Source organism: Tachypleus tridentatus, chromosome 9 (assembly GCF_004210375.1).
Source record: "Tachypleus tridentatus isolate NWPU-2018 chromosome 9, ASM421037v1, whole genome shotgun sequence".
NCBI classification, from domain to species: Eukaryota; Metazoa; Arthropoda; class Merostomata; order Xiphosura; family Limulidae; genus Tachypleus; species Tachypleus tridentatus.
This window is the reverse complement of record NC_134833.1, coordinates 77500308-77512960: the sequence shown is the minus strand read 5'-3', so window position 1 is coordinate 77512960 and position 12653 is coordinate 77500308. Positions and strand designations below refer to the sequence as shown.

General features: G+C 31.2%; 1 protein-coding gene across 5 annotated transcripts in view; it reads right to left on the bottom strand.

Moving 5' to 3' along the window:
* Positions 1-12653, bottom strand: part of LOC143225545 (diacylglycerol kinase delta-like) — a 133791-nt gene that overhangs the window by 14886 nt on the left and 106252 nt on the right. For 4 of the 5 annotated variants that reach the window (XM_076455189.1, XM_076455190.1, XM_076455192.1 and 1 more), the window contains 6 exons: positions 12414-12524; positions 10620-10778; positions 9941-9986; positions 7862-7975; positions 7414-7548; positions 6964-7106 (listed from right to left, as the gene is read on the bottom strand). In XM_076455189.1, coding sequence (XP_076311304.1) covers positions 6964-7106; positions 7414-7548; positions 7862-7975; positions 9941-9986; positions 10620-10778; positions 12414-12524 — 708 coding nt within the window. The remainder of the gene's footprint in view (positions 1-6963; positions 7107-7413; positions 7549-7861; positions 7976-9940; positions 9987-10619; positions 10779-12413; positions 12525-12653) is intronic. The other variant, XM_076455191.1, reaches the window with a different exon arrangement.

Below are 12653 nucleotides of genomic sequence, written 5' to 3'. Positions count from 1 at the left end.
GAAGTATATTCTCTTTGAGAACTAGCAATGAAAAGTACTATTTAACTATATTTTTATGGGTGAAAACTAAAACTTCATAATTTATTGGAGATAATCAAAAAAGTTATAATAAATTATTTGATGTTCTTCAGGAGTTCAACATTTCTTTCATTTATATGTATCAAAATAATCAGCTTCAACTACAAAAAGATTCATATCCAAAATACTCTTCACCTAAAATCTCAACTCCTGTAATGTCTAACCAAAACCATAACTAATTCACTCCTAGTTTACTGACTCTCCACAATTACCAATGTTTTCTTGATATGTTCAACAGCATGTGAATCACATATAACATGACTATTTATCTCTATAATTTTATGGTTACATTTTCAATAGTTTACCAACAAGTATTAAATCACAGTTAAAATATATTTTAAACTTATAAAAATACGATTTAAAATAATAATATATTCTACTACTACCATCATGCTCTCATCTCTATTAAAATTGCAAAGTTCCTTGAACAAGTTTCTAACACGATTACACATTACAGCTAGTCAGCAATCATACCTTTCAGAGTATGTTCTATTATTTGTGATGATTAGAAAAGTTTTTGTGACTAATTATTGCATCAATGGAACACTACAAATGTTATATTTTCCAATACAGAAAATATATTTCTAATAAATAAATACAATTATTCTCAATTTGCCCTCTAGTGCACAAATTTTCTCTTGCTACTAACGTTCAAACTTCCACCTAATTTCACATAGTTCAACTGCATTTAAACATGCAAATTAGCATGCAACAGTCTTCCACCAACAAACCCTCCTTTTCAGCTTACACCCTCTTAACTTCAAGATCGGGCACGAAAAGTGACACCAAAAGTAGGAAAGACAGGTGGAAAGTTTGAGAGGAAGTAGGTGACTCTTGGAAATATATTTTAAGCGTAGGAAAATATTAACTTCCAATACTGTTACTTACTCGCAAGTACAGCTAGAGTCTCACATAGAACAGGTGAAGGGACTGGTGTAAATTTACCTAGATGAGCACCTTTCAAAGCATCTGAATATCACTTACGGAGTAAGTCCTCTCTAAGGAGATGAAACAAGCACATGGCAGACTGTACCACATCTGAACCAGGTATACTTTTCACCCATGTAGAGTCAACAGGTATGTAGTCACAATCAAAGGGCATAAAAAGGTAATCATCAATGTTCAAATCCAGTATAACCTACAGTAAAAAGCCATGGAATGTACACCCAGACAACAGTATAAAGTTGGAAATGTAATGTGAGGGGTAGATTCCAGTCCAAAACAAACTGACACCTGGAAATGTAATATCCAGTCTGTGATTGGAGGAAGGGTTTCCAAGTGGAGGGTTGAACTGGAAAATAGATGGGAAATATCCAGTCCAGACCCACAGCAGAAGGATAGTCATACTTTCTACACAGGAAAAATGCAACCACTCTATTCTCAGTTGAGTGGACACTCAGAAAGATTCTTCCATGATCCACCATTCCAGTAAGGACTCCTATACCCCACTGCAAGAAGTGGGGGGGAGAATGCATCACTAGAGAAAGTACAGTGGGTGACCACAAAACCCTATCTTGAAAAACAGACCATTTTTGATTCCAGAAATCTAAGAAACATTATAAGTGAGCAGAAATATTTTTCTGCTTTACTCGTGTTAGTCTATGAGTGTATAGTATTGTGAACATATTTAAAATGAAATATGCTGTAAGAAAGAAACTGCAAGTAATCTTGTGGAACACCCCATCTCAAAAGTGAGCAAGACAGACTTATAGATCTCACAGTGCAGATTTTGGATATCATTATACCCGGACAGGTACCACTTGCCACAGATTATGATCCATAACATATGAAGTAGGTCTCTAAAAAAATTAAAAAAAAACCCATTCAGAGTTCTATCAATGTATAGAAGCAGCTACCAGGAGAAGATGATATCCATCTGAGCAGGAAACTGCCAGGTTTCCTGAGGAAAACAGGAAAATAGAAAACAGATGACGGTGCTTACCCTAAAACTTATAATAGTTGAAACTAACAGAATCATGTCAAAACACTATGTAAAAAATCAGATATATGAAGAAGAGAAGTTGAGGAAAGGGAGAATCTATGCTGGATAGAACAACATCAGAATATTCGTCACTCATGTTGATACACAGACATGTTTGATAAAGAGACAGTGAGAGAACAAGGTTGCTACACTTATGAACATTCCCAAATCCCCTTACAATGGACAATGCAAATGCCATGCAGGTAGCAAAAGCATGGGAAAAGAGAGATGATGCACCACTGTAAGGTTGTCAAAGAAGGAACTGGGAGAGAGAAGAAGAGGCAATGGAGGTTGTTCCTGGAGAAGAAACAGGAACAGATGCCATGATTGATCTGGAGAGAAAAAAGCCATAAGAAAAACTTATTGGAAGAAAAAAAATTACTCATGGTAGAAAAAAGATAGGAGAGTATAAATAACATGAAGTATTTGTAGAATATAAATTCTAAGTATATTAAATATTTGAAAGATTTTCAAGAACTACACTTTTATTTTATACATAGTCTAGTACAGAGAAAGCAACAGATCAATGAATGTCATAAAAAACATGGACACTAACTATGGAAATGACAAACCTGAAGCTCATTGAACGAATTAGCTCTAGAGACCCATTCAAAATCTTAATCTTAAAGGTGCGTAAAATTACAGCTACAAATTCTTGCACTGAACAGAATTGGACTGTTGAGATAAAACTGCAACTGTTTAGATAATTCACATGACATAATTAATCAATTTCACAAAAACAGTTAACAGTGTGAAAATGAAAGCCAATGAGTAGATTAATATTGGTGAAGAAATCTAAGTTACACAGTTTGTCACTATACACACTAAGTAAATGTTCTTGAATAATTTTACCCAAAATATCAGATAATAGACAAAAGCAAATTCTGTAAGAACCAATGACAAAGTGCATTTTGGTTACCATCTGATGGAATACTCCACTTTTTGATGGAAGATCAAACTTGTACCGAGTTATAACAATAACTTTTAAAAGTAGACCTGCTGAACTTCTTAAAAAAATCAGAAAAAAACCACTAAGAATTGTGTATATAATTCTGTGTTTCTGACTTAAATTCATTCTTTCTTCCTTTATAGAAATGATGAGACTTGACTCCAGAAGACTAAAGATTGAGGTAATCTAGACCTATTTAAGAAGTTCACTGCACAAATTCCTTGTAAGTATACTATTCTAATTTCATCTAAAAGTTTCACTTCATGTTCAATAATGTATAATGTCTAAAAAGAAAAGGGTGAAGAATACTGAAAGTGTTAGTAGATTTGATAACACTTATCATGGAACTACTTAAAAAATATATTAGAGGAACTGTTAATATAGTTATACATATTCCAACTGAAATAATTTTTCATGTAAACTTAATTGATAATTTAACAAATTTGGTATCTATGCTATCTAATGTAATAGAAAGTCTTATTAATACTTTTGCAGTACATTATAGGTCAAAGGCCATGTCATCATTTTAGCTAGGCATAACTGGAAGGTAAATATAATAAAAAAAATAATAAGTATATAATGTTATGGAACTTACACTACTTACACTAAACATTTATACTTTCATGTTATAATATGTAGTCATTCTAGCATGAAAAAGGCATAATTCCAGATATTTTTTTATTATGGTTACAAGAATGGTCAACTGATAGACCTCACATAGTTATAGCATATAATATAACATAAAATATAAAGTCTCACTTAAAACAAACACTTGAAGTGTATTTAGGAGGTTTTAGAGATTACACAAATAATATTTTAGATTTTTGGATAAAGAATAGTTTTTTTAATCATAACTTGAAATCACTTTACACTCAGACTAGCAATAAAACAGACTTGATATTTTAACAAAAATCTTTTGTTAAACCTATTTCATTAAAAAATCTTAATTTTTGAGTACCTAAAAACTTGTAACCTTTACTAAATGTCTATCAAATTTTGTGAAAATACACATACTGCATCAAAAGTTATAGTGTAAGTACTTAACATGTGCAAATGTGTATACAAATTTATGTATATTATATCGAAAATGTTATGAAACGGTTAATGAATATCTAGACTTTCAACATGAAACATTCAATGATTTAGTAGTAGTATTATTTTAAGGCAACCTTTAGTTTTAATATTGATCTCTTCTGTACAGCTGCATGCTTCCAATCTTGACAACAAGACATCTGTGAAGATGTGGATATCTAGAGTAGGAGGAGGAATAAAAAGGTACCTTCACTGTCATGTTGTCCATGTCTAATTACCAGAGGAAGCTACACAGAAAAGAAGCATGAAGGGATATCTGTAAATTTATAAAATCAATTATGAGGTGCCACTGATCTTGTATTATCCACTACAAGGAATACATATGAGTATGGTAAAGAAGGATACAAGCCTCCAGTGATACCCAAGTCCCCTAAAAAGACAGAACCTCTTGTGCAAGGAGAGAAGTGCTGATAGTGCCCTCTGAACTAAAAATCCATGGATCACAGGTGAAGAGTAAAAACTAGTCCTGACTGAAATGTGAAATGAAAAACACAAAAACACTCCAGAAAAACAAAATAATGAGAGAGATGGGTAATCCAACTCATCCAAGCAGCTTCTCTGATGAGAAATTGGGTGAGTGTGAAAGATGGAGCCAGAAAGAGACAGATATCCATATAAAGATGGAAACTGTGCTCACAAAAATGTTGGAATTAGGCAAATTACGAGACAACCCAACAGAAAACTTAGGATGCCAAAGTTAATTGAAAAGGAAGTGCTTGGAATTGATAAATGTTATCATTGTGGACAAAATACAGATAATGATATTAATGATATGAAGCCTGAGCAACAAGGACATAAATATAAGTGTTGAACACATTAAACCTTCTCATCCAAAGCCCTGAAAAAATGGCCCATCTGAGAGAGAGATAGGATTCCATGGTAAACCAAAACATGTTGAGGAAGTAATTCAGATGAGAGAGATCAAAAACAGGACAACAAAACCCAGTCTTCACTGGGACAACAAAAAGTCAGGAATAAGATCCTGAAATTACAGGGAAACCTGTTTGATAGTGCCCTTGATGAGAAGGTCTGGAAACATTTCTGTGAGACACTAGAGGGAAACATTATCTTAAGAGGGGAAGGATAAGGTGGGAAGTGGGAGCAAAAGAAGGGAAAGTCCATCTTACAAAACTCAAATGACCCAAGGAGTTGCTGAACAATGAAAGGCAAGTGCATGAACATCTGAAAGATGTGGTTGGTGCAGAATACTAACCCTTGAACATACTTGATATGTTATTGTAGCTGTAGTAGTAAACTGAGAATACAAAAATATTGACTTACTATTGGAAATTGAGTGAGAAATAGAATTCACAATCAAATAAAAATCCAACTTCATAGTGGGTTATAAACAATAATTTGAATATGTTAAAAATATACTAAAGTAAAAAATTAATTTTTGAAATCAAGCACTAGTTCTAACACTTTCATGCCAAATCAAGAAGTGATGATTGGGTTCAACTACATAGATGGAGTCAGCTTCAGGAGGATGGGTTGTTGCACTCATATTGGTGAAGAATTATCACATACTAATTTGCATGCTTAAGTTCTGCTGAACCATGGAATTAGGTAGGAGTTTCAAGGCTAGTGGGGAGGAAGATTTGTGCACTAATGGGTAGTCAAAGTGAGAATAGCTGCAATTTTAGGGAGGTAAAATTATCGTATCAGAAATTTGATTATATGGTAATTAAAAGGCAAACTATGCACACAGTTTCCTAATCTCCACAGTAAGTAGAGACTTGAAAACCTAGCATGCAAAAGTACAGATATGTTGTACAATGTATACTGACTGCATTACTCCAAAGCCCTTAGCAAGCATCAGCTTGTCATATTCTGTAATCTATGGTTGTAATTGAAGCTTGGGCAATATGATGTCAACAATACAGAAGACGAGATCATCCTCACAAAAAATAAAAAATAGTATTTAACTCAATTACTCACTCTACTTTCTCTACTTCTGTAAAGATTGTCATGAGTTATTACTCAAAGTCTCACTGGAATCTACAATAGATAATTCTGTAGCTCAAATGTTGGAAAAGGATATTTTAAATAAGTAAGAATTTTGATCATAGAAGTAAAACTTTTATGAGAAGAACAAGGTCTTAACACAAAGCACTTCTTAGTTTCTAATAATAGTTTTAAGTCGTAAACCGTTAAATTTCATTCAAACATCTGGTTTGTTTTTACTTCGTTTAATCATACATTTCTGTATTTATAAAAAATTTTTGAAACAATTTTGGTCAAATACACTTTTAAGAAATCCAGCATAGTTATACTGAAAATGCTAAAATAATTCCCAATTTTGCTAGAATGTGAAGGTTAAAATATCATTCTTAATTTAACAAAATTTAAAACTTTTCCACAGTTCTGATAAAATAATATAATAATGCATTACAGACATTTTTGGATTTTGAAGTAAGACAAAGTGTAGTACATGTCAATTTCATATAAATACTTAAGTTTTTCAGTTTGAATGAGAGTTATGTCAAAAGTTGTACATATATTGAAACACAAGTTACTATTTGAAGAAGCATCATAATCACAAACAAATATATTGTAACAGCAGACACATGCTGAGCAAGGAGATGCTGCAATGCTTTCAAAACAGGTTAAAGTTATTTCACTCCTTGAGTTGCTATAAATGCAAGCTCATCCTAAGAGTTTTTAACTAGTTTCTGGTATTGGTTAAAGTACACACAATAACACAACTAAAATAAGAATGGAAAGGGTTATAGGGCAAAGTACAAATGATTGCAACACAAAGGCTGTACTATCTACTGATTTACTATGTACAAAAACTAAGGATAACATTATTCACTGTGTAAAGCTGAAGTTCAGATATCTGAATGAAATACTAGACACTTACTTTCTCACAAAAGATGCTGCAGTTTCTACAAAACTTGTTAAACACTGAGCTTCATCTTCTGATATGGGAACCAAATGAAGTGTTCTTAATGATCCAGCATACCTTTGTTTTTCTTGCCATATTTTTTGTATTGACTCAGAATGCTATACAGAAAAACAAGAAGCCAAGTATTCACATGGTGAATCTCAATGGTTTTAATTATGAAAAACTAGTCTGAAAATGTGACTGTTTATGTCTAATTTTAAAAATCTCGCCTAATAAAAGGCTAACAATAGAAAAAAATGGTGTTGTGATATATGAAACTAAAAAGAAATGAAGTTAATAAACTAATTTTAATGCCAAGCCAACTCTCCTACTGTTTTAGCTTTATTTTTACAAATGCAGAATGTACTATTCTATTTAAAAACAGCACTTATTTTCCATTTTATAAATAATATATATATGGCATACTCTGTTACGGCACAATACTTGAGTTCTATTTTTATGAACAATACAGATGTAACCAGGAGGCTGGATCCATGCTTCTCCATCTACTTGCACTGGTACGCCTTCATCTCCAATGATGGAAATCTTTACTGAACGACACTATAAAAAAATTAAGACACCTTTATCTTGATCAAAGGATTTTATTTTCATATTCTGATGTGGGTGTTTGTAAAACCATGAATGCCAAAAATTTTAAAAAGCACTCCAATTAGAAAAAAATTTTCATGTTATAAAATGATTAAAGGTCAGCAAGAAGAACTGTCTTTTATAACATACTGAGAGTTTAGTTTGAAAGTTACAACTCATAAAATTCTGAATTAAATGAAATTGCAATTCATGGTAATATATCAACACTACACAATTTCTTGAAGAATATGAAAAAGAAAAGCTTGTTCTCCAGAATCATTCTAACCTGTGCAATCCTGTGGTGCTGTAGGTTCATTACTCTTGAAGCAGCCATTTGTACAGTTCCAAAAACTGCAACAACTTCCAAAATTTTATCATCAAAAGCTGGAGCATAAAACACCTATGTAAAAAAAAACACAGATAATTATTATTTAGCTTCTTTTCTCTGTGAACTATGCACCCTTCTATGTAAAACATTTTATGCAGGTAACATTTAGTACTCACAGCTAAACATGATAGAACCTATGACATTACTCTGATTACAATGAGACTTAAAAACTACTATGGCATTCCACCTCATCAGTGCATCATAATCAACTGAATTCACACAAATTAGAAAACATGCAAGCTTAATGACTTAGTAGCTTTTAATTAGCAATCAAAATAGCTTTCATAATTTACACTAGTAAAAACAAAATTAGCTTCACTGTTAATTGAACCTCAAAGAAAAGAAAGAAATCTACAGTTCAGAAACTACTAAAGTGGCAATCCCATAATATTAACGTGTGTGTGTGTGTGTGTGTGTGTGTGTGTGTATTTATTTATTTACTACATTTTTGTTAAGTTTGTCAACTGTAACTACCTGTAAAAATATTTATATATATATATTCTTGTTAGTTTGTAATAACCAAAAACAAGCCTAAACAAAAATAAGAAATGCTGCATTCATTGAAAGGATTTCATGGTACATGCTATAATGTGGAATATAAAATATATCTTTAGTTTTGGAGGTGGCTGAAGAAGTAGGACCCACATTGCAGTGTGGATACACCATCTATTGGTCTTAATCTTCATTTTCCAGTGTCACATAAAGAAATAGCAATAGAAATTCAAATAACAGATATAGAAATAGAAATTATGAGAGTGAGGTGTAGGTGCCCAAGCCAACAATGCCCCACATCTATATCACTCTTCACTGCCTGTAACAAATACAAGAATGTATTAAATAAATATAAAGAAATAATAATCAGAGAAATTTCACTTAAAATTTTTAATATATATTCTTAGTTATGAATAAGGTCATTTAACAACTTAGCACTACTTTATACAGATGTACACCTTGCCAGAGACTTAGTGAACGGGTGGTTGTTTGAATAACTGGGATGAGATGTTTCTTGCTGGTATAGTTCATTTGCTGTGCTGTCAATTAGTGCCTTTCTACCATATTGGGGACTAACTTCAAGAGGTAGGTTTTTAACTTACCCCCAAATGGTAGTACCTTATTTCCTTATTTTTATTTCAATTAATTTTCTTCTTTATATAGGTGAGCAGTCACAGGTAATATAGATGTAGGATATTGTGGGCTTGAGCACCCACACTTGCTCTACTAATTTCTATATCTATTGCTGGTGAACAATGATTAATACTGATAGATGGTGTGTACCCACCACAATGCGAGTCCTATTTCTTCAGTCACCTCCAAAACCTAAGGTACATCTTATAATCCCACATTATAGCTTGTATCCTGGGATCTTTCAATTAATGCAGAATTTTTTATTTTTGTTTTGGCTTGTTTTTTGAGTTATAACAAATTAATATTCCTATATATATAGTTTCTGCATGAAACCTTTTTTTTTTAATATCAAATGTAAAGAAATGAATTCATTTTTCCATTCATAAATGGAAATAAAAAAAATTGCACAACATATTTAATGTCTACAATTAAACAGCAAACATTTATTATGAAGAAAGGTTTAAAATTTATTGTGGATGTTTAGCATATATATTCAGCCATCCTGTTAGGAAACCATTCACCCAAAGCTAGAAACATAATCTACACATCTTAATGGCACTAATTTGAAAATTACAATTATCTGTTCCTAATATGTAGTTTTGATATTTGATTACTGTAGCTAAAACTTGCATCTATCCATTAGGATACTTAACCATAAACAAACTATGCATACAAGACTAAATAAATCTGACTTTATTAAAATTTAAATTTGGAAGAGGAAATAAGTTATAATAGTCCCTACAAATCTTTACTTAAAGCTTTAACATTGTTCATCAACTTCAAACTGTTTGAACATCAGAAACCTCATACTCAAATTTTAAAATTAAAAGAAAATAATACTTTTTAACTTACATCATCTTCTTTTGTTCCTCCCCAGAAATTTGATCCTCCTCCATAACTAAAAACATATATCAGTGGAAAAAACAACTAAAAATTGAAGTAGTTTATATGAAACAGAACAATTAATGAAATTTCACTTCACAAAAACATGGGTTTTATTTTACTATCTGAAACATCCTAAGACAAAAATACAATTAAAGCTGAACTAAATGGTCAGCTTATTCAAAAAAACATAAAATAAAAATAAGATAGTTTTTCACTACCTAAACAAAATTGAATTTATCAAAAACATAAACTCTATGACAAAAATATGAAATAAAACCAAAATCAAAATTCATACAAATTATGTGACAGCAACTCAAAAGTTATTATACAGATAATAGGACTAGTCCATAAACTGTAAATAAAGGTTCAACCTATCCAACACTAAACAAATCATGAAATCATACTATCCCCCTTTATTTAAAAAAATTAACTACACACAACATAAATCAATACAGCACTCCTGTTAACCTAATAATGAGGATAGGTGTTAGCAATAGTCAACTCCCATGATTATATGGTGAAATTATACATAATGTACACATGCTTTTTTTTTAGCTACCACTCAAACTATAATATATTAAAATCAAATTTAGCTATAACAAACCATTTACAATATCTCTACTTCAATAAAAAAAACAATGCCTACCTTGGAATGTTTAATACCACAATACCCTGCAATGATGGCAATGGTATCCGTCGACCATCACATTCTAGTTGCACTTTCTGTTCTAGATTTCTAAAACTGCGTTGCCATAGTTCTTTACCTCCAAGAACACCATACCACATCAAATTTTTTGTACGAGACCTACATTATATATAAATATAAAAATTTACCTTATTTTATTTCTAGGTTTGAAATTTACCTGTATATTAAGATATATGAAGGATTGTTTCTTCAAAATAAATCACAGTTTACTTAATATTTCCAAATCTTAGGTTTAAAGTTACTTGTCTGTTGGGCTTTGGCTTTAAAATCTTCCATAAAAACATCACTGAGAATGGGTAATAAAGGTGGTCTCATAGGAAAGTCAATGGTTTGGTCACAGAACATATTTTGAAACTGAAAGTAGATAGGGCTAGTGCAGAAGGTCAGAAGTTTTAATAGGCTGTCTGCATGGAGATTTGTGTAAAAATATAGAGACCTGTCTGCTGTTCACCTTTTAAAGAATAACAAAGACTTGTGTGTTTCCCCCAAATATTGTACTTTTTACCAGAGTTTAAAACTTCTCTAGCATGTATCAAAACATGTATAGTATTTCTTGAACGTATTATTAAAACTTTCCAATAAAACAAGACATACATCTTAAATGTCATCATGCCAACAAAGCAAAAATTTGTTGCTAATTTGTTATATTGTTACTAAGACCACTACTATAATGCTCTTGGGTTAATAGCTCTTGGTTTTACTACACAATTTAATCCCACTATTATTGTTTTCTCATTTTACTGGTGCAATTTCACCTAACATGAACTATTGTTTAAGAATTTTATTCAATTTAAATCAAAACATAAAACTAATAAGACCACAAAGAGAAAAAGTAATAATGATAGCATACATTACAACAATGTTATTATAAATCTGTCTCTTAAAAAAAAGAATGCCTTCAAAATATTTGGTAATAGGAATCCTAATGCCACCATCCCTAAAGCAATCACTGTATAAATTAAGGGTGATCTGATCAGACACAACACAAGCTGACAGGCTATCTTTAATAGCAAATATGTGACTATTTCATACATAGCAGCTGGATTTATGACATTCAATCAGTTATATTACTACTAAATGGATTTGCATTTCTCTCTCTCTCACATATGTGTATGTGTGTGTGTACATAATCTAAGTTCAAAAAATAACTGATGAAGTATATTATTTTTTTAAAGTAATTATGTTGAATGTGGAATTTGAAAAATTTTGAAACATTCATCCTGTCAACAGCTTTATGTTCTTAGATTTCTGCCAAATGATTCTTGAGCCTATTTTTATGTTAATAACACAAATATAACATATTAAAACAACAACTATTTGCTTGCAAACAGTGGTACATAGTTCAATGCTTGTTACTGATCAGTGTTACCAATTCAGCATATTTCACCTTTTACAAGTTGCATTCTGTATTTTCTAAAGATTACTTTTATCAAAACTGCAATAAACACAATGCTGTGACAACAATAAAAATAAGCAACAGAAGAACTTTTCTAGAACCTCCTGCTAAAAATCAGTAAATTTATAGATTTTCCAGATATGAACAATTTTTTTAATAAAAAAATTCCAAAACTTTCCAAGATTTTCATGCATTCTGCAAACCGTAAGTTATTTTCTCACTAACTGTGATAAAATCTAATCACAAAAAGTTCCTTTAGTAAATTGGTCATTATGTTAATAATAATTTATGACATCAAAATTTAGTTGTTTTTTTAATGCTATGAAACCTATCTCTACCTGCATTTTTCTGGATGTTCTTCCCTCTTATTGTGAAATTCCAGTGTAATCTTAGCATCCAAACCAATTCCAAAATAATTATTCATGACACATTTCTCTTCATATTCTTCCCTACACCATAAAAAGAATAAATACCTATATATATATAAAATAATAATAATGACAAAAAGAATATGTTAACACCATGTAATGTATTTTTTCCATAATGAAAATTTCTGACAAAAACCATACAATAAATTG